The sequence below is a fragment of the Ursus americanus genome, chromosome 26 (genome assembly GCF_024610735.1).
Source record: "Ursus americanus isolate L20-20 chromosome 26, mUrsAme1.1.p, whole genome shotgun sequence".
Classification (NCBI taxonomy): Eukaryota; Metazoa; Chordata; class Mammalia; order Carnivora; family Ursidae; genus Ursus; species Ursus americanus.
Window position 1 is genome coordinate 22,252,916 of NC_142152.1, and position 22,077 is coordinate 22,274,992.

The 22,077-nt window shown below is 38.9% G+C and overlaps 2 protein-coding genes across 2 annotated transcripts in view; one reads left to right on the forward strand and one right to left on the reverse strand.

Moving 5' to 3' along the window:
* Positions 1–17: 17 nt before the first annotated feature.
* On the forward strand, positions 18–8,219 carry SLIRP (SRA stem-loop interacting RNA binding protein). Its single transcript, XM_045807722.2, has 4 exons — positions 18–170; positions 4,100–4,158; positions 7,549–7,656; positions 8,111–8,219. The coding sequence occupies exons 1-4, from the start codon at positions 74–76 to the stop codon at positions 8,180–8,182; spliced, it is 336 nt and encodes a 111-aa protein (XP_045663678.1). The 5' UTR covers positions 18–73; the 3' UTR covers positions 8,183–8,219.
* Positions 8,220–22,077, reverse strand: part of SNW1 (SNW domain containing 1) — a 30,500-nt gene continuing 16,642 nt past the window's right edge. Inside the window, exons 6-14 of the mRNA XM_045807719.2 lie at positions 21,852–21,956; positions 20,513–20,582; positions 19,530–19,595; positions 17,775–17,891; positions 15,687–15,828; positions 12,576–12,672; positions 10,784–10,901; positions 8,988–9,151; positions 8,220–8,907 (exon numbers count right to left, since the gene is read on the reverse strand). Of these exons, the coding sequence (XP_045663675.1) occupies positions 8,709–8,907; positions 8,988–9,151; positions 10,784–10,901; positions 12,576–12,672; positions 15,687–15,828; positions 17,775–17,891; positions 19,530–19,595; positions 20,513–20,582; positions 21,852–21,956 (1,078 nt within the window). The 3' untranslated portion in view covers positions 8,220–8,708. The remainder of the gene's footprint in view (positions 8,908–8,987; positions 9,152–10,783; positions 10,902–12,575; positions 12,673–15,686; positions 15,829–17,774; positions 17,892–19,529; positions 19,596–20,512; positions 20,583–21,851; positions 21,957–22,077) is intronic.

The window sequence follows — 22,077 nt, forward strand, 5'->3', positions numbered from 1 at the left end:
GATTGCCTTGCCCCAGGTCCTCCAGGTTCTTCCGGGGTCGCGACCGCAGGTCACAGAGGTCCTCGATCTAAAGATGGCGGCTTCTGCAGTGAGGGGTGCCGTGGCGCTGCGTACGAGTATTAGACGGCCCGTGGCTTTTGTCAGAAAAATTCCCTGGACCGCGGCCTCGAGTGAGTGTTGGAGACGTGTTAGGGGCGGAAGTTTTAGGTACAAGCGATCCCTAAAAGCACTGCTTTCGGAGGAATACTTAAATTAGCGTGGTGGCTGGATTAAGAGCTGTGGCTCCTGAGCAAGCCAGTGAGCAGAAATAAAAAAATTTTTTTCAATGAATCTTTCAGGGATACCCCATGAGTTTTTGAGGCACGTATTCAGGGTCTCCTGCCTTTCCAGAGTGATTCGGTGGGAGGATTCGTTACTTGATAACTTTAAGATTTACGATTTAGAAAGGATTATTTTGACAGCGGTGTGGAGGGTGGATTCAAGCCGGCAAGATTGAGGGCGAGGAGACGCACTAAAAGTAATTTCAGTAATTTAGTCCAAAGGCGAGGACCTGAAATAGTGGTAGAAATGGGTAGTGGGAGAAAGGGGGTCAGATCCACTTATGTTAACAAAACAAAATCAACGGCTTTTGGCGATGGCTTGAATGGGGTAAGAGTACGGAATGAAGGAAAGGGAAGAACGACTTCCAGGTTTTTAGCGTTGGCGAATATCGTGGTTAGAATGTAGAGGAAGCAGGTTTAAAGATGATGAGGAGTAAAGTTTAAATGTGTTGAGTTTGAGAAAGTCCTGTGAGGTGTCTGTCAGGCAGTTGGATAGAGGAGATTGTGTATCATTGATTGGAAAGTGCACTTTGAAGCCATGCTATTTAGGTTAGAATTCCTCCTAGCCATCTAATAGTTGTGTAACATGACTAACGGGAGAGGTAATTTGGGAAAAGGGCTCACCACTGTACCTCAGTTTCATCTATGAAATGGAGTCAGTAATACCTTCTTGATAGGATTTTTGATCGGATTAATGAGTTTATATGTAAACCACTTAAACTTGTGCTAGATACAGACTAACTGATGAGGGAACAGAAGGCAAGCCGAGGACAAAGCGGAAAGTGACACCCTGCAAACCCCCCGCCCGGGATGTACCTGACATTCCTCAGGCACTCCTGGCTGCCCTAAAGGACAAAGAAATAGTTAACCTATAGATACCACAATCCTGCAAGACTTAAGTCTCCCTCAGTTTACAAATGTCTTAGCAGTTTATAAGAACGAAGCATTTCTATCAATAACCTAGCTTCCGGAAGGGAATGTAGATACAATTAAATGTCTTTATAATCTTCAGGTTCCAGGAAGCCCCCAACCATCTTAATGTTAATGCCTTGCTAGAGGGAAAAACAATCTTAACTTGACAATGGCAAGGCCTCCGGTATCTTGTGAATCTTCTTTAACATATGAAAGTATTTCCTCAACCTCCCTTTTTCCTTACCTCCCCCAACCCCATGGTATATAACAGCCACCCCTCACAACCCTGGTGCAGCAGCTCTTTCTGCCCACGGGTCCTGTACCCGTTCTTTAATAAACCATCAATTTTGCACCAGAGACGCCTCAAGAATTCTTCTTGGTCGTCGGCTCCGGACGCCACCCCCACTGAACCTCAGCTGTATTCCGTAACCTCATCACTAACTACTCAATAAATGATAGTCGTTTTCGTGATTACTATAATTGAAACTCATGGGAGAGGCCTAGGCTGGAGATAGAGGGTTGGGAGTAATCAGTAGTGAAATATCTCACCAACATTGACTTTTGTCAGTTGCAGTTTTGAAAAAAGGTTTTTACATTTGCTTACCAAAAATTAAAAATCCACAGTCACTTTTGTAGGTATTCATGTATCAGGTCATCTCACTTAAACAAAAGAATGGAACTGGGATTACTCACCTCTTAGCTTTTGTGGCCCAGGTGTGAGTTGTAGAATGGGAAATAGATTGGTTTGGGACCCACCTTCTTAATATGTAGCGGATGAAGACCAAGCCAGTAGTACAATGTCTTGCTTAGGCCCTGTGAAACTGTAAAGGCTCAGGGATTTCACCAGCATTTTGCAGTTGCAAGTTTCCAGACCATAATGGGTTGGTTTAAAACTTGTAAAAAGAGTCTGTAACATACAGCTTTGAAGCAGTCTCTCTCAGTTCGTTCGTTCAGCAAATATTTCAGAAGCATCTGTTTGTGGTTGGCATTGTTCTTGGTGCTTGCAGCAGTTTTCCTGTAAGTTATAGGTAATTTGAGAAGCAGGTTACTTTCCAGAACTTTTTTGTTTTGGAAGTGAATGTTTTCTAGAACTCTTAATACCTGGTTTAAAACATGCATATTTAACACTCTTTTGTTTAGTGTTAAACAAACATGTTTGTCCTGATGCTGATCCTTTAGGTCCTGAATTTGCCAAATGGTTTGACCAACTGTTAGAGTTCTTCAGAAATTTAGTCCTTGTGTGTTGTTGAAGGATTACTAGGCATTTATTCATTCAGCAAATATTGCCCTACTGTGTATCAGTTACTATTGACATAGTGGACTCAACACTCAGGGAGTTTATGGTATAGTAGTGGTGAGGGTGAGGAGACTTACAACAGATAGAGGCAGTTGTTGAACCACTGAGGTTTAGATGAACTAGGGGGAAATAACCCAGTAATATGAAATCTAAATCAGTGAAAGTACAAGCACTGTAGTTCAGAAGAGATCAGGTAGTTTTTGATCTTTAAGATTATCTATTATGCATCTTTGAGGCCTCACAGGGGTAGTACATTGACCTGTATTGCAGTAGAAGCCCAATAAAATAATATTCAGTGGATATATTTCGCCTGGGTCCTGAAGGATGGTTACAATTTAGGCAGGAAGAGATAGGATTACTGACATAGCAAGGGTAAAGAATGACAGGCAAAGATGGGAATCCACAGGACAGATGCACAGAATTTCATTTGCTGTACTAGAGAGTAATTATGGGCCAGCAACGGGTAATAAGGCAGGAAGGGTAAGTAGGGTCATCTCAACAAATTTTAGAGTGTCAACTATTTAACTGAGTATAAACTTTATGAAAGGCAAGTAAATTGAGCTTTTATTTGAAAATCTCTAATATGGCTAGCAACATACTGTATTTTAATTATCTGTCTTCTGTGTGAGTTTCTCACGGGGATTATTATCCACGCACCTTGTACAGTAACTGTGATGAAGACACTCATTATCTGCTAGGAGGGATGACTACAGTCAACGCAGCAATTTATGTGTGTGTGCCCCCACCCCAGAGATCTCCCCAGATCTCCGGCACATTGCAGCTTTATACGGGTGGTTCCTGACTTAACAATGGTTGGATTTACAGTTTTTTGACTTTACAGTGGTGTGAAAGGGATAGGCATTCTGAAGAAACCATACTTTGAATTTTCAATTTTGATTTTTTTCCCATGCTAGTGATAGGCAGTATGATACTCTCTTGTGATGTGAGGCAGCAGCATCAGCAAGGTGCAGCTCCCAGTCGGCCATGTGATCACAAGGGTAAACAACCGATAGATTTACAGCCATTTTGTTCCCATATAACCATTCTGGTTTTCATTTTCAGTAGTCAGTGAATTACAGGAGAAATTCAATACTTTATTTTAAAACAGGCTTTCTGTTAGACGGTTTTGCCCAATTGTAGGCTAATGTAAGTGTTCTGAGCGTGTTTAAGGCTAAGCTGTGATGTTCAGTAGGTGTATTAAATGCTTTTTCAACTTAGGATATTTTCAGCTTATGATAGCTTTATCAGATGGACCCCATCATAACTTGAGGAAGATCTGTAGTTAGTACCATAGCTACTTCCTAAATCTTAAGGCTTCAAGGAAATGCAGAGTAGTTCCTATTCACAAAAAGTTTGGGGACTGTAGGTCCCCTTTTGGTTTCTAGCTACAATCTAGGATGGAGGATACAAAATACATTAACTACTTTTTTTTTTTATTTTTAAGTAATCCCTATGCCCAACTTGGGGCTCGAACTGAACCCTGAGATCAAGAGTCACATGGTCTACCAACTGAGCCAGCCAGGTGCCCCAAAATATATTAACTACTTTTAACATGTTTTCTCCTATACAGGTGAGTTGAGAGAGCACTTTGCACAGTTTGGCCATGTACGAAAATGCACTGTACCGTTTGTGAGTATTATCTTTTGAAAAAATGTTATCCTTTCATTATTGATCCTCTGATTTGATCCTCAAATTCTTGACTTTTTGTTAAAGCATATCAACTTATATGACTTTTAATGGAGTGAAGCTATTCACAGTGTTTATTGATAAAATTGTGGGTGATATTGATTAAAAAGTAAAACCTTATCCTGTATAACAAATTACCACACACTTATATTTTTTAAGATTTATTTATTTGAGAGCGAGAGAGAGAGGAGAGAGAAAGCACAGAGGGAAGAGTCAGAGGAAGAAGCAGATTCCCAGCCGAACAGAGAGCCTGACATGGGGCTCAATCCCAGGACCCTGAGATCATTACCTGAGCCGTAGGTAGACGCTTAACCAACTGAGCCACCCAGGCGCCCCAAATTACCACACACTTAATGACTCAAAATAACCCACATATACATTAACTCACAGTTTTTGCAGATCAGAAGTCTGGGCACAGCCTTGCTGGGTCCTCTGCTCAAGGTCTCACATAGCAGCAGTCCTGGTATGAGCTGGGGCTTTGGTCTCAGCGGCTCAAAGGCTCAACTGGGAAAGACTGATTTTTTTCAAGTTCTCTCAGGTTGTTGGCAGAAGTCATCTTTGAATTGTAGGACTGAGATATCTACTTTTTTGCTGGATGTCAGCTTGTAGGGACCACCTGCAGTTCCTTGTTACCTGGCAGGTGTGTAGGCTGTCTCCCAGCATGGCGGCTTACTTCTTCAGTCAGCAGAGGAGTTTCTCCAGTCTTTTAAGAATGTCTTGTAACATAGTCATGGGACTGACATTGCATCACCTTTGCTATATGACCTGATTAGGGGAGCACGTTCCCATCACTTTTGCTATATTCTTTTGGTTAGAGGCGTGTCACAGGTCCCTCACACACCTAAGAGGAGGGGGTTATTCAGAGGGTAACATGGTAGGACATATGGAGATCATGGAACTATCTTAGAATTCTGCCTACTCCAGTATTATAATAAGGACTTGATACTAGAGGATGATTTTATCGTAAAACTAATTGGCGGACAATATCTATTTTAAACTTTATCCTTATTAAATTGAGTGTTTTTTTTTTTTAGTATTTTTATATTTGTTATATTTTCTTTGCTTTCTAAGGAAGATTTAGAAATCAGTTTATAAATTTGTTCTACTTTATCCTGGACTGTATTTGTCTGTGGGCTTTCTAGAATTACTGGTTTTTTGGGGGTGGGATGTGAGTTCACTATAGTTCACATGTGCTTCATTAAAACTGCCCCTTTTTTTCCTCATGGCACTGAAAAGGCTATGGCAAAATATTAATCTAAAGTAATTAAATTTCTTAACTCTTTATTTAATGTTAGTTGCCTTCCAAGGATCTAATAGATTAACCCCTATCTAGTGCTAGTGAGGGTGTAGGGAAGCTGGCACTGAATTTGTTTGGAAGTTTACTTCACTTCTGAAAGGTAGTTTGGCAAAATCAAAACTAAGAATTTGCATTTGCTTTGATCTAGCAATTCCATTTTTAGGAATTTATTCTACAGAAATGGTGTGGTCAAGAATGTTCAAAGCAGCATTAATAATGTAACTGGAAAGAAACTTAATGTTCATTAATGGGATTAAATAGATATTAATTCATTGATACAATGGAGTTTTAATACAGTTGATTATAAGTATGAGGCACAAGTATTACACAAAAATGTTTCTATAAGCTTAAAAACTACAATTTTACAAAGAGGATGAAATTTTTTGTTTTTTTTTTTTTTAAAGATTTTATTTATTTATTCAGCGAGAGAGGGAACCCAAGCAGGGGGAGTGGGAGAGGAAGAAGCAGGCTCATAGCGGAGGAGCCTGATGTGGGGCTCGATCCCATAACGCCGGGATCACGCCCTGAGCCGAAGGCAGACACTTAACCGCTGTGCCACCCAGGCGCCCCTGAAATTTGTTTTTTTGACGAGCATTAAAAAAAATTTCTCCCAGGGCGCCCCTAAGTGCGCCTGAGTGGCTAAGTCCATTCAGTGTCCAGCTCTTGATCTCAGCTCGGGTCAATCTCAGGGGTCATGAGTTCAAGCCTTGCGTTGGGCTCCACGCTAGACAGGTGTGGAACCTACTTGAAAATTTCTCCAAAAATAGTAAGATATTTTTCTTGGATGCCATTTCCTTCTTAAAAGTATAAACAAAATTATTTAGGACCTGGAGTTAACATCTTAGATTTAAACAAAAGAAAACTTTGATTCTTGGTAAAACTAAGTAAAATGTACAGGAGAAAAGTTAGTTTCTGATAAACAAATTCATGTACTCAAATCCAGGTTCCTTTTTTTTTTTTTTTTTTTAAGGTTTTATTTTTTATTTATTAATTGAGAGAGAGCAGCAGAGGGCGAGGAAGCAGCAGACTCCCACTGAGCAGGGAGCCTAATTCGGGACTCCATCCCAGGACCCTGGGATCACGACCTGAGCTGAAGGCAGACGCTTAAGCCACACAGATGCCCAGAAATCCAGGTTCCTGTATCTTAGATACATAGTACCTAAGTTTTACACAAACACAACTTTAAGGCTCTTACAGAAATGGCCATATGGAAATAGAATAGAAATTGTAGCTATCTGAGGTAAGGAGTGAATCACTGGGATATTACCAGAAACTTTTCCTGCGGTCTAGGTTAAGACTTAAAAAGTCACCTTATAAACATAGGGGCAATTTTTAAAAATTTGTTTTAGGGGGTGGTGCAGAGCACAACATAACTTCGTAGCAAGATTGATGAGGTACACTGAGTGAATAGACATCTTTATATCTGCTCTTAAATAGTAGGGCTGGTGGGGTGGTGGCAGGGTACAACCAAACACACTAGAATCTTTTCCACATGTGCTGTGTATAGGTTGGATCATAAGCAGTCTGCCTTTTGCACAAAGGGAAGTAGTGTTACTGTAAGTCTGGAGCTAGGTAAATAAAGGTAATACATATAATTTTTTTCTATTTTTCATTAGGACTATTTAATTATAATGGTAGTAGTGGTGATGAGAGTAATTGGTCTCCACAATTACCAGAAATGAACTAGGTTTTGAGGTTTGATTTTTTAGTTTCTAGAAGTGAGGAAATTAGAAAGAGTATTTCTTTGTGTGATCAAAATGTCCCTTTATTATTGTTAGTGTAGCTTGTATCTTGAATGACAGAAACCTTACTACCCATATTTTACTTCCTGCAATGGCAGCAGAAAAGCAGAATGTTAAGATTAACATAGGGGTTAACCTTTGGTAACTAGGAGGGTAAGTAATGCAAGGTTTTTGACATCTGTTAAAATGTCAGTTATCCCATTTTGGCAGATGAAAAGGTTTGTAGTTTGAGTTGGAGCTCGTGGAAACTTTCTCAAGTTCATGATTAATCTTTAATAAATTTTGAATTTTTAGGACAAAGAGACTGGATTTCACAAAGGTATGGGTTGGATTCAGTTTTCCTCGGAAGAAGAACTTCAGAATGTACTACAACAAGAAAATCATATACTTGATGGAGTAAAGGTAAATATTTTTCTGTACAGCATGAGCTTTCTGAATATCAGTTTAGTAGGTCAGAAGTATGGAATCCAAGGACTTTGGGAGATTTGTAACTGAAGTTCCCTTAATATTGGTTAAAGAATGGTGGTAGTGGTAGAGTGCCCATTCTAAAATGTCTGGGGAGGGGAGTTTAAGAAGACCCTTTAATAGTTAGCAAGGTATATCTACTACAGAACAGCAGTCTACTTACAAGGTAGGGAGACCAGGGTTGAAATCCTGGCTTTTCCACTTACTACGCAACCTTGGGTTAAATTGATTCAGTCTTAAGAACAGGGAACAAATAACATCCTCTTGACTTACTGGTGCTGACTCCCTCATAAAAAAGGCAGTCTTAAAGTGGCAATTTTCAGTTGTAATCGTTTTTGCAGATATTGTCTTTCCTTACAATGCTTATTTGATTTTTTTTTTTTTTTTTTAGCTCCATGTTCAAGCTCGAAGACCTAAAGTTTTGCAAGGGGATCAAACATCTGATGAAGATAAAGATTTTTGAGACTATTACTACCTATTAAAGTAAACAAAATAAAAAATTTTGTCTAAATGTTTTTATTTGAAACAAATAGTTGCACCAAGCAAGAGCTTACTTTCCCCACTCCAAATTAAAACAGAGCGTAATGGGGGCAAACGTCATTTGGCAGGACGGTTCCAGTATGTGAACATCCTTCTACTTGCTGTGGTTGGGGCAACTTTATTCATCAGCAGTCATTCTTACACAAAATATTAACCCCAAAGTACTAATGTCACATAAAAGGAAGTGGTCTTAATTTTATGTGTGGGGCAGTATGTTCTATAAATGCCAAAAGGTAGGAGAAGCACAAACACAACCCACTCTTTAAAAAAAACTAAATAGTTCAAAGAATTTTCCATCCCCTCCCCCCTTACTCCCATAATAAAAAGTAGTGCTGGGGTCTGACACCCAGATTTGGTTTTTATCCTGGCCATTTACAAAGTGTTTCCCCATCTGACTTGCATCATTAGGGTTATGGATAAAAGTTCATTCACTTTGAAGAGAGGTGTATCTACTCCTTCCTCCTCTTCTTGCCTTCATGCTCATGTTCCTTGGGGCGGCTGCTATCTGAGGGTCTTTTAGATCCACCATGCTGTTTGGCTTCTTCCAAAAACTTGTCCAAACCAAAAGGATCTTCCTCAAACTGAACTGGTCCTTCTCGGCCTCTTTGCCTACGGTCTGACCCAGAAAACTCCTTATCGGGAACAAATCTAGGGAAAAAGAGAAAGGACTATGAACTACTTTGCTTTCACTGGTGCAAATAATGAAACTGAGCTATCTGCCTTGGTACCTGTTGGTCTTTATTCTGGCTTCTAGGTCATCACCATACATGTCCTTGTCCAGATTTTTACTGGGCCTGTAAATATTCTGGGCCATATCTTTACCACCTCTCCAGGCTTGATCATAAACGTTGTAGATTTCATCTTCTCCACCTGCAAAACCACTGTCCATACCCTGTGGGAAAAGGACATTAAATGTATTATTAAAAGTTGGATCTGATTACATTCATGTAATCATTTATAGCACACATTTTCAGCAATCTGAACTGCAAATTAAAAAGATCTTCACAAAAAAAAAAACAAAGTCCATAAACTTTTATTCTTATTACCTTTGGTCCTTAGATTAACTAAAGTGGTAATTAACAAACTTGACCACTTTAGTGAAGTAGTCATTAAAATTGGATAGTATAAGCAGGTACTTAACAATTTCAGTTGTACAGACAACACCAAGAAGATAAAAGAACTGTAAAGCATTTATCTGATGTTATTTATTAATTGAACTCAACCCCAAGAGTAAGAGTTGGATGCTGTACCAACAGTATCTCATGGCATTTAGAATAATAATGCTATACCCCTTAACTCCCTGAGAACATCACCATTGTAGCATGAGACAATAAGGCTCTTAATGAAAATCCTAAGTCAACAACGAACAAATTTGTTTCATAATTTGGATGGCTCCTTAATACAGGGATGTGCTTTCTTAGAAAAAAATTTTTTTTCACAGCTTTGAAATAAGCTTAAGCTTGTAAAAGGTGACTGTCATAAATATTTACTTATGTGGAACTTTCATCCCTAACCCCGCTTTGCTCAGGGTGGTCAGTTACTACTGCATTACGTTTAAGAACACAACCTTTGAAATCAAACGTGTGAATCTTCTAACAATTTCTAGCTAAACCTCTATGTGTGTCAATTTCCTTATCTACAGGTAGAGATTATAATAAATAGTACGACTTCATAGGAGTTTTGTAAGGATTAAGTGAGATAATAAAAGTGAAAGACTTACAACAATGCCAGGAATGTAAAAGAGTACCCAATAAGTTATTATTAACTAGAAGAGCTTACTCAAATGCTACCTTCAAATCTTAAAGCCTCCAAGTCATAAGAAATTTTTCCCCTCTGTATCCCAGTAGAACTTTATACTTCCATATTTTTATTGCAGTCTGCCCTGTCCTTATTTATACATATATATGTCTTTTCCAGCAGACTCGAAGGTTCCTTGAGGGCAAAGGCACATCTGCTTTGATCTCACTGTCTTATGCACAGTACCTAGTCAATATTGGGTGGGTTAACACATAAAGGCACTTCTTCGGGCCCAAGGTATCCTAGCTAGTTAGTAACAATAGGTATTAGAAATCAGATTTCCCGACAACTAGCCTAGCACTTAAATTTAGTTTTACAGCTTCATCTTTTAAAGATCTCAAGTTATATGTTTCTTTAGCATTAAATTTGTTTTTCAAAGATCAACAAAAAACCCAAGGGATACTTTTGTAGGACACTGGCTTTACTTTATAAATAAAAGACTGATATACTAAAACCAAAATTTACCACCTTATTTCTTTCATTTTCTACTAGTGTCTTAAATCTTAGCCAACTGTAAGAGGTCAAAATCAGAGTTGTTTCATCTTACATCAAATAAGATGAAATAAAACAGTTCTATAAGTTACAACACACAACTTCTAATTTTTTTTCTCTCACTATGCCAGCATACCTTAGGCTGATCCAAATCTATGATAGGTTACTTTTCTTTCTCCTGAGGATTGGTATTTACACCAACACTTAAGACAGGCTATCTCTAAACCCCTTATACCTTGGATTGGTTGAAAAGCCTTTGGTCATACTGAACTTCATTGGACGTCCGAGGATTGGGCACACCAAGAGCAATGACTTCACTGATATCTCGATTTTCATTTCTCTGTAGTTTTGACCTGTTTCAAAATACAATGTCACTAACTGAAAACTCTCCACTCGAGACAAGCTGAATTTCAATTTAAATACAACCAATCTCAGAAGCAAAGTTAATGAATATGTCCTGTTCATATCTTATGAACATATATTCCCTGATAATGCATAATCAGGTTGGCAGTCCTTACAGCATTTCAGAGACATGGTTATTAGAAGAGGTAGGGTTTTAAAATCAGGCCTTCCTGTTAGCTGAAAAGAACTGTCAAGAGACTCACTCTTGACATGAAGTCTTTAATATAAGCAATCACCTTACGGAGAGAGTATGCTGAGATATGAAATTGCTACGGTCTGTATTTGCTATTATACGAGGATTGGAGGGGGACTGGATGCAAATTAGATGTACCATATGAATCACTTTCAATAAGCCAGAATCCATTCTTTACCCAAACCACATTTAGTAATTTTATCCTATTAGAATTCTGAGGAAAACATGTCAATGACTGAATTACTCAGTATGATCTTCAATATTCAGATTATCTTAATTTCCCTGCTGTTTCAGTATGTATGCAATCTACATCGCAATGAAACCATGGTAACTGTCATCATTTATTTTACCAGAAACTCAGGTCTTAAAATAATTTCTATAGACAACCTGATTTTCACCCAATCACAAGTTTACAGCTTTTCTATGTTATCAATTCTTATAACCACTTTACTCGTTTTAAGGGCCCAATTTATCTACAGAGCCATTTTGATTTTTACAGCTTAGGAATTTCAGACCAGGAGTATCATTAATTGTACACTTTCACATTTCATTCCTCTCTCTCCTACACTGCACATTTACCCACAACTCTAAATTCAGATTTTCTGCTTCTCCATGACTTCACTTATCCAGGGAGATGAGCTATGCCATTAAATAACAAAGAGCACCACCGGCAGGAATCTTCTTTTTCATGTTTAAGGCATGACTTGAAAAAATGGATTGTATCTGCTCACAAAGTGATGAGAACATGGAAAACTGCTCACATGGGAAGAAAATGTTTTATATTTGCATTTAACCCTTACTCGGAATTCAGTGCTCAGTCTTTGGTGAAGCATAAATTATGCCAATCCTTACTTTAGTGCAAGTCCCCATACATGTATTTTGTTTGTTCCATGCAGGTCTGTACTTATTAGCAGTGCTGTGTTCATTTTCCCAAGTAATTTTATACGGTAGCTCTGTCTTTCTGAATTTTAAGTGAACTACTCATGAGAAGAGGCCAATTTTCACTTCTCACAAAACCTGCTCTTCTCCCCCATTGTACTCAGGACAGCCCTCTGCATGTAGGATCTCAATGAAGGTACAGAATCTTCTTCCCTGTCTAGAGGAATAGGCGCATAATAAGTTTGTCTCACCACTTGAAATAGGAAAAGAACAGACCAGAACAGTCCTATCTACTACCTTCTTTTCACAAACTTCTATATCTGTATCATTCGCAATTCTAGCTGACTCTACAAGGTGATGAGAAAGGATTTCTTCTAGGAACAGTCAATTCTTCTGCTAAAAAAAAATAAGTAGTTTAGTGTAAGAAAGTAAGTTACCAATCTAGAGAGGAAAGGGAGAGAAGTAAAACTGGTCTCAGTGGACTAAACCTCTTCTCGAAAAGGTTCACAAAAGCCACTCCTCATAATTTGTATTTATCTCAAGTAGCACCTACCTCTTATCAGGAGCTGCCCTGGAAAGATTCCTGTCGTGCTGTCTCTCTTTTCGCCTGTCATGCCGGATTTCATCCCTCTCACGTGCCTCTCCATCCTCTGTGTGAACAGAGTTGAAAATTACTTCATCACTATATTACCCATTGATATTTGGAACAAGAGAATATTCTTTAACCCATGACAGATCATTCCACGAATTTCTTTACTGTCACATTCAGACCTTTTAACTCACTTGCAAATAATTTAAATCCAACAGTATCGGTTTAAATTTTTGAATGTGAATTTCAGAATCATGCATGCAGCTCAAGTGTTCAGAGGTAAGTATATTGATGACTTTAACTTAATTTGAAATGCCTCAAAATTTTATGGTGTATTGATAGATGGATAGAAAAATCAGTAGATAGATGATAAGGCAAATTAAGCAATGTTAATTGTTAAAAAAGGTTAACTGTAGAATCTAGGTGGTGGAGCTATGGATGTTCATTATATAATTCTTTCAACTTTTCTGTGTGTTTTTAAATTGTCGTATTAAAATTTCAGGAAAAAATTATGTGTAAATTTACCCTTATATTTTCAAAGACTGGCTGACTAAAGAGCCTTTGGCTTGTGGTCCACGGGGGCTGGTTATACCTTGATCTCTACCTATTATGTTTATGTCTATCTTCATTTTCTCCTCTCTCTCCAGTCTGAAGAGATACAGCTTTGGAGCCAGCCCGTCTAGATTCAAATCCTGTTCCTATGACAGATCAGCCATGTGACCCTGTACAGGTTACTCAACCACTCTGAGCCTTAGTCTCCTCCTCTGTAAAACGGTGACAATCCTAGAACCACTGCAAGCGGTTGCTGGAGCCAGGATTCTATAAGGCAATACATGTAAAGTGTTCAGAGTGGTGTATTCCATAATAAGCACTCAATAAACGTTAGTTCTTTTTAATACCTGGCAACACATTTTTCAGAATTTCAGCTAATTCCTCAAGAACCATTCCGAGGCTTTTTAAAAAAAATTTCTTAACAGTGTATAGACTTAGATATAGGGAAATCTGACTTCTAATTACCTTCAGTGGCTATGTGTATGTACAACAGGCAGGTTTTTATACCTTGCCTCATTAAGTCAATCATACATGATTCAAGGATGTGGATCACTACTTATAATTCTGGTTACTTCTCTATAGCTGACCTCTGGACTCCTATAACCAAATGCCTGCCTGACACCTCCAACTTAAGCTTAACATGTCCACAACTAAACTAATCTTTCCCTCCCAAACCTCTTTCCCTGCAGTCTTCCCACTATTGGTAAATGGCAACTCAGTCCCTCCCAACTGCTCACATCAAAAATTCTGGAGTCATCCTTGACTCTTTTTCCTTAATCCTTTTTCTTCCATACCTCTACCTAATCCATAAGCAAATTCTGTCAGCTCTCCCTCCAAAATCCACCGGTATCTGACCATGATTTCCCTGCCTGTCATCATCATCTCTCGTCTGGATTACTGCAACAGCCCTCCAAAAGGTCTCCCTGCTCCTCCGCGTGCCCACTTCACAGCCTGCTCACATAGGGCAGCTTATGCTGCTCTACTCAAACTCTTCAACTGCCTCCCTGCTTATCTGAAGTGAAAGCCATGTCCCTAAAATGGCGGAAAGACCACACATGATCTGGCCACTACTCTTCCTATCTGCTCCAACTATTCTGACACCTCAGCTGCTATTCAGCTTTCTTACTCCCATCCAGTTATACTGGCCTCCCTGCTTTTCTCTTAACACACCAGGTATACTCCCAACTCAGGGCCTCTGCACTTGCGGTTCCTTCTATCTAGGATGCTCTCCAAAGACCCAGACCTACAAGGCTTACTTCCTTCAAGTTTCTGGGCTAATGTTACTATCTCAGAAGTGAGGTCCATTCTGATCACCCTCTCCTTCTGGCACTTTTATCCCTTTTCCTGTTTTATTTTTCTTCATAGCAATTATTACTATACTATTATCACTAATCATCTAGTAATGATAATTAACTTTTTTGGTCTCTTTACACTCACTAGAAAGTTCATTACTATACCCCCAACCTAACAGAAATCCTTGTGTCTAGAAGAGAACTTTGCATATAGTAGGTGCTCAATATGAATTGAGAGAATGAATAATTGTACTAATCTAGGATTTATTAACAAAACAAACCACCCTCACAACTTTCTTGAATTAGAATTACTCTTCTCACTCTAAATAAATTAATACACCAGTGTAAACCACTAAATAAAGCCAGAGAGAAAATATTGGCAGATTTAATGATTATAGGTTTATTAGCCTACAAGACAGAAAAAGTGGATTATTTTACTATGTGGGAGAGCTGAATTACTCAGTTGGAGATTTCTTTTTTCTAAGTTTCAAGAAAATTAAAATGAGGGGCGCCTGGGTGGCAAAACGGTTGAGCGTCTGCCTTCGGCTCAGGGTGTGATCCTGGCGTTACGGGATCGAGCCCCACATCGGGCTCCTCCGCTGGGAGCCTGCTTCTTTCTCTCCCACTCCCCCTGCTTGTGTTCCCTCTCTCGCTGGCTGTCTCTCTCTGTCAAATAAATAAGTAAAATCTTTAAAAAAAAAAAAAAAAAAGAAAATTAAAATGAGAGAAAATCAAGCCCATCATTTGAAATAATACATGATTTTTAAAAGCACATTACTCTGAACTTTAAAAATGTCCACTGTAGTCCCATACTGAAGGCCCTTCTTTAAATATATGCTCTTGGGGCACCTGGATGGCTCAGTGGGTTAAGTGTCTGCCTTTGGCTCAGGTCATGGTCCCAGTGTCCTGGGATCCAGCCCACATGGGGCTCCCTGCTCAGTGGGGAGTCTGCTTCTCCCTCCCCCCTGATCTTGCGCTCTTGCTCACTCTCTTTCCCTCTCAAATAAATAAAATCTTTAAAAAAAAATACATATACATATTTTTTATTTTCTACTGCTACAGCTCAGTAGCAGAAGTTACTCTTTCATTTCTATTCTATTTGTGAAATATCTAATATCTACATTTTCTTTGTGTGTATTAGTTTTGTGTGCAATAAAAACAATGGTGAGTCTCGAAAATGAGATATGTATTGTTCACAACGCAATTCAACTTAGGAAAGAGAATGTCATACCTTTTTCCACATGGGTTTTGATCCCAGCTCTTCTCTCCCTGGCTTTCTGGGCCATTTCTCTAAGTTTCTCTTCATGTTTCTCCTTTTCTTTTTGAGCCATCTTTCTCTCTACTTGAGCACGCATTTCTACAGCTTCCCGAGCCTGTTTGTAAAGTTGAATGTTAAATAAGACACAATTGGAGGAAAAGTTACAGCTATCAACAACAGCATGATTGAAGTCTGGCTTGAAAGAGTAGGTATAAAGAATTCAGATTTGTTATTGCTGATTAAAACAAAGATTCTTGGGGGCGCCTGGGTGGCACAGCGGTTAAGCGTCTGCCTTCGGCTCAGGGCGTGATCCCGGCGTTCTGGGATCAAGTCCCACATCAGGCTCCTCCACTATGAGCCTGCTTCTTCCTCTCCCACTCTCCCTGCTTGTGTTCCCTCTCTCGCTGGCTGTCTCTCTCTCTGTCAAATAAATAAATAAAAAATCTTTAAAAAAAAAAAAAAAAAAAACAAAGATTCTTGGGGCGCCTGGGTGGCTCAGTCGTTAAGCATCTGCCTTCGGCTCAGGGCGTGATCCCGGTGTTCTGGGATCGAGCCCCACATCAGGCTCCTCCATTGGGAGCCTGCTTCTTCCTCTCCCACTCCCCCTGCTTGTGTTCCCTCTCTCGCCGGCCATCTCTATCTCTGTCAAATGAATAAATAAAATCTTTAAAAAAATTTTAAAAATAAAAAAAAATTAAAGATAAAAAATAAAATAAAATAAAATAAAAAAATAAAACAAAGATTCTTGTCCACTAAAAGAAAGCTTGCCTGGAAGACACTGCAAACTTAGATTTTTCACTCTGGAAAATGTTTTAGTGGTGGAAACTGTAATGACCCAAATCAATCTTTTAAGTCACTGTTTCACTAATGCTTTCTCAGGAACAAACCAAAACACAAAAATTAAACAAGATTCCAATAAAGAAATTTTCAGTATCAATAACATAGCAGGAATTGGTCATGTGTTCAAAAATCAAGCAAGTCTATTCAAGGGGCTCCTGGTGGCTCGGTCGTTAAAGCGTCTGCCTTCGGCTCAGGTCATGATCTCAGGGTCCTGAGATTGAGCCCTGTAATCGGGCTCCTTGCTCAGTGGGGAGCCTGCTTCTCCCTCTCCAACACCCGCTGCTGTGTTCCCTCTCTTGCTGTCTCTGTCAAATAAATAAATAAAATCTTTAAAAAAAAAAAAAAGTCTATTCAAGATAAAGCCTTAGCAAGAGATGATTTTTATAAGGGTGCTTGCTACAATGCAGGAGATATACTTTTCCATGTTCTAAATGCATGCCATAATGCACGTGAACTTCTAGGTCACACACATTCATAATATTAATAGACAACCAATATCACGACTATCATTTTCTACAGCATTCAATTCATCAGAACGTTTATCTGCCCTTCTACGCTACCGACCTTTTGGGAGACATCTACATTTAAAATAGAAAAAAATTATGAAATCTAAAAACAGCAGTCAGTTATCTCTTTAAAAATGAGATCAGGGCGCCTGGGTGGCTCAGTTGGTTACGCGTCTGCCTTCGGCTCAGTCATGATCCCAGAGTCCTGGGATTGAGTTCCTCACTGGGCTCCCTGCTCAGCAGGGAGTCTGTGTCTCCTTCTGCCTGTCAAATGAATACATAAAATCTTAAGTGGGGGGGAAGGAAGGAATTGAAGAAGGGAGGAAGGGAGGAAGGGAGGAAGGAAAGAAGGGAGGAAGGAAGGAAGGAAGAAATAAGAGATCAGCCTACTGAACCATCATTCTGGAATGCCGTGAGGAACCTGGATCGCCAGTGTAGGGTGTGTGTACAAGTCTACAAAGGTTGAGACCAGGTACAGAGCTGCATACAGCAACTGCCATCTCTGGCACACATGCCGCAGTTGAGAGCCTCTCCGGGTACTCAGTACTGTAGCTTAAACAGCACTATTTTTACGTAAATCAAACCATCATGCTATATGGCTTAAAATTCACAGTGATGTGTCAATTAAACTGGAACGATCAAACTACCTTAGGTAGCCGAAAACGGATTTACGAATTATTAAGAGCATTAAACCCTTTCATTGTAAGAGACCAACCTTCCGATCAGCAATATAGAGGGCTTCAGCCAGCTTGGCAAAGTTCTCATTGATGTGAACAGTCTGCAGGCCTCTTCCATCAGCAGCCAGACGTTTGTCTAATGGAATTGTATACCCCTGTGTGACAGCAGGTAGAAAACACCAGTCATAAAAGAGCAGCAATAGATTCTTTAAAATTAGATGTAAATATGTCCATTTTGACTACCAGTGAGATGAAGTTCTTTTTCTTACATCTTTCTTCACAATTATGCAACAGCAGCAGCAGCTAACACTGAGGGCTTCATGCGGAAGCCAATTTAAAAGCACTTCACATGTGCGGTCCCATTTAACCTTCACAGTAACTCTGGAAGGCTGGTAACATTGTACTTCCATTTCACAGATGCTGCTGCTGAGGTAGGGAGTTTAGGTAATGTCCCCAAGGGGACACGGTTAATAAATGGATGAGCTAAAATTTAAACTTGGGCAGTGTGATATCAGAGTCCAAGTTCTGAGCAAATATTCTCATGTTAATAATTGAGTTGTAATAAAAGGAAATCACTATCAAATAGCTAAGTAGTTGTTCCCCAAGTAATACAACAGTCATACAAAAGTGGAACAAATCATGAAAATCATAGTATATATAGGTAGTTTAATGTGTGGTACTGTCATAATGACTTGTCAGAGTCTTAGAATACTGTAAGTTTTAGTAAACGGAAAAAAGATAAAGTTTGACAGGCAACTGAGATTCTGTATTCTGAAACTCTGCATCCTATTTTCAGTAACTCAAGGAATATGCTTGAACATCCAGGACAGTTCAGACTTAGCTTTATTTGTCTAGATTTATGACTACGTTCCCAAATGTTGACCTCTTGTCCATAGTCTTTAGTCCTAATACAGGGATGTGTTACAGAAGCAGCTCAAAATATCACATGGTTACATGTACGTTAATCAAGCCAAACTGGACCACCCAATCCTCTTTTTGTTATAGGATGAGTGCACACCTTCCTTTAAAAAATAATTTTATATTTAATCTACAAATTAAAATGGCCTTCCTCACCCATCAAGAACAGAATTATGAAACACAATTTGGGGGAAATGGGGAAATAGTGGTTAGAAAATATATTTCAGGGGCGCCTGGGTGGCTCAGTTGGCTAAGTGTCAGACTGTTGGTTTCAGCTCAGGTCATGATCTCAGAGTCCTAGGATCGAGCCCTTTGTCAGGCTCCACACTCAGGGCAGAGTCTGTTTGTCTCTCTCCCTCTGCTCCTCCCCTCCTTTGTGTGCTCTCTCTCTCAAATAAATAAAAATAAAAAAGAAAAAGAAAAGAAAATATGAAGGATTTAAATAGCTTATGCACAATTATAAACAAAAAAATGTTTAAAAAATTAAGATACTGAATATATCCAAACATTTACTCTGTTTTGTCATATTACCATTTAAACTGGTTTCTTTCAGAAATAATTTTACATATCAATTTCTAAATTTTCTAAAGAATACTATCATTCATTGATATGTTATTTTATTCTCCCTATCCCTTCTCCATATGCTTCTGATAACTACAATTCACTAAAAGAATCTACACAGTATTCATGTGACTGGAATACTATGTTTCTATTACATTAAAAAAAAGAAAGTCACATAAATTGGGTGTTCCTTTTTGAAAACATTCAGCTAAGTGAGATGCTGAGGATTTAACAAAAGTTTCTGAGGCTAAAGCTCCTTCCTGTTTCTCAGTAGGTTCTAATAGTAGGAGACGGATTTTATGAAACTTAATTACCTTTGCATTTTTCCAGTTTGAAATACAAGGAGGAATCTTCCATTCTTGTTGCTCCTTCACAGTCATCTGAGTGGACAAAAGAATGGTAGAAGAGACATTTCTTGATTTTTGGTCTAGCTAAAAACCCAAGTGCAATCTTCTCTTCAAAGACATTTCAATGAACACCGACATGTGAATAGATTTAGTCAAAGGCCAAAATTCCATTTGTTTGGTAGCACCATATACTGTGTTCCCATACCATGGATTCTAGTAATGACTTCAATATAAAAAATGGAAAATAATCTATAAATTATTTTTGATAATTATAAATTCTGGTTAGTATTTTTCCATATTTAAAGTGATATGAGAGGCACCTGGGTGGCTCAGTCAGTTGAGTGCTTAACTCTTGGTTTCAACTCAGGTCATGATCTTAGGGTCATAGGATTAAGCCCCGCATTGGGCTCTGTGCTCAGCGGGGAGTCTGCTTGGGATTCTCTCTCCCTCTCTCTGCCTCTGCCCCTCCCCCTGCTCATGCACTCACTCTCTAAATAAATCTTTAAAAAAAATAAAGAATTGGTCGATTAAAAAAATAAAAGTGACAAGACTTACAATGAAAATTTGTTTTTAGCTGGATAATAAATCATACCTAAAAAATGTCACTCAGATTATCAGGGGCCTATTAATCCCAGGTACTCACTTCCTCTAACTATGATAATATCCTGCTTGTCAAATAGCAGACCCTATTCATTCCATTTAAGCAGGGGTTAGGCGAATAACATGAAAATTAATAGCTAACATTTTACATACATTCTCATAAGTACTTTGGAACTACACATTACAGTCCTGAGTGGGTCCCCATTTGATCTTGAAAATCGAATTAAAAAAAACAGTAAGTGTGGCACAATGTACCCGTATAGACATGTAGACTTTGTTCTATGGGAGATTATTTATAAAATTAATAATCATGAGTACAAAAAAGGATGTTAAACTACAGCAAAGATTACCTTTCGGCTAGGAGAATGCATGACAGGTGCAGGAGGAGAAGGTGGTCCTCGGGGAATTTTCTTATTAATCCTGAAGGATAAATCAAAGCACAACCAGAGAGTGTTAGACATTTTTCCATTTTGGTTAATATGTCTCAAGTTTCCCCTTCCCATTTTTATAAAGCTTCAAACATATACAAAAACAAATAGAATGTATAATGAATGTTCATCTATCATACATCAGTCAGTTTCCACAACTGTTAAAACACAGCCAACCTTGTCATCATCCCTATCCACCTCACCTCCACAATATCATTATCAATTCATATGGTAATATACTTTTTTTTTTTTGTAGGCTCCACACCTAAAGTTGGGCTCAAACTCATGACCTCATGATCAAGACTCACATGTTCTACCAACTAAGCCAGCCAGGCGCCCCTACTTTTTTTTCCTTCTACTTTACTTATTTTTTAAGAGAGAGAGGGGAGAGGGATTATGGGAGAGGGAGAGAGAGACCCTCAAGCAGGCTCCACGCTCAGTGAAGCCTGACATGGGGTTTGATCTCACAACCTTGAGATCATGACCTGAGTCAAAGTCAAGAGTCAGATGCTTAACGGAATGGCCACGCAGGTGCCCCTACTCTTATTTTTTTAGAGTGGGGGAGGGGCAGAGGGAGAGAGAATCCTACGCAGAGTTCACGCCCAGTGCGGAGCCTGACGTGGGGCTCAATCCCCGGACCCTGAGATCATGACCTAAGCCAAAATCAAGAGTTGGATGCTTTACCAACTCAGCCACTCAGGTGCCCCATTTTTTTTTTTTTAAACAGCTTTACAGAGGTACAACTGACATGCAATTAAGTATACGTATTTAAGTGTACTGTTTAAATCTGACACAAGTATACACCTGTGAAACCCATCATTACTATCAAGATAGTGAACATACTCATCACCTCCAAGTTTCTGCACATTCTTTTCCTATCCCTCTCGTTCTTCTCATCCCCTCTCTGTCCTCCCCTCCTTCACCACAGGCATTAATCTACCTCCTGTCACTACAGATTAGTTTGCATTTTCTAAAGTTTTATATAATTGGAATCATACAGAATGTACTTGTTTTTGTCTGGCTTCTTTCACTCAGCATAATAATTTTGAGATTCATCCATGCTATTTCATGTATTAAAAGTTTACTCTTTTTTATTAAACTGATTAATTAGTATCATTTGTTTTAATATCACTAGTATTCCATGTATAAATGCCCCACAGTTTATTTATCCTCTCACTTACTGACGGACATCTGGGATATTTTGCTCCTCTCGTATCTTTTTTAAGAATAGTGTCTTATTCTCATGAGGCCACCTACTTACTTGAACCTTGGAGGCTCCATTGGATCTTTCTGCATTTCCACCATCCGAATAACTCTCTGTTTAGCTCCAGAGTTGAAAGCCACTCCTTGTTGAGATGGTGTGTATCTGAAGAATGCAGATAACTAGTTCAAACTCAACAGGTATTTTTCTTCTGTTACAATTCTAAGCTAGACTATACTGTCAATTCCTTTCATAAAGTATTAACAGAAAGCTGCAAAATATTTAG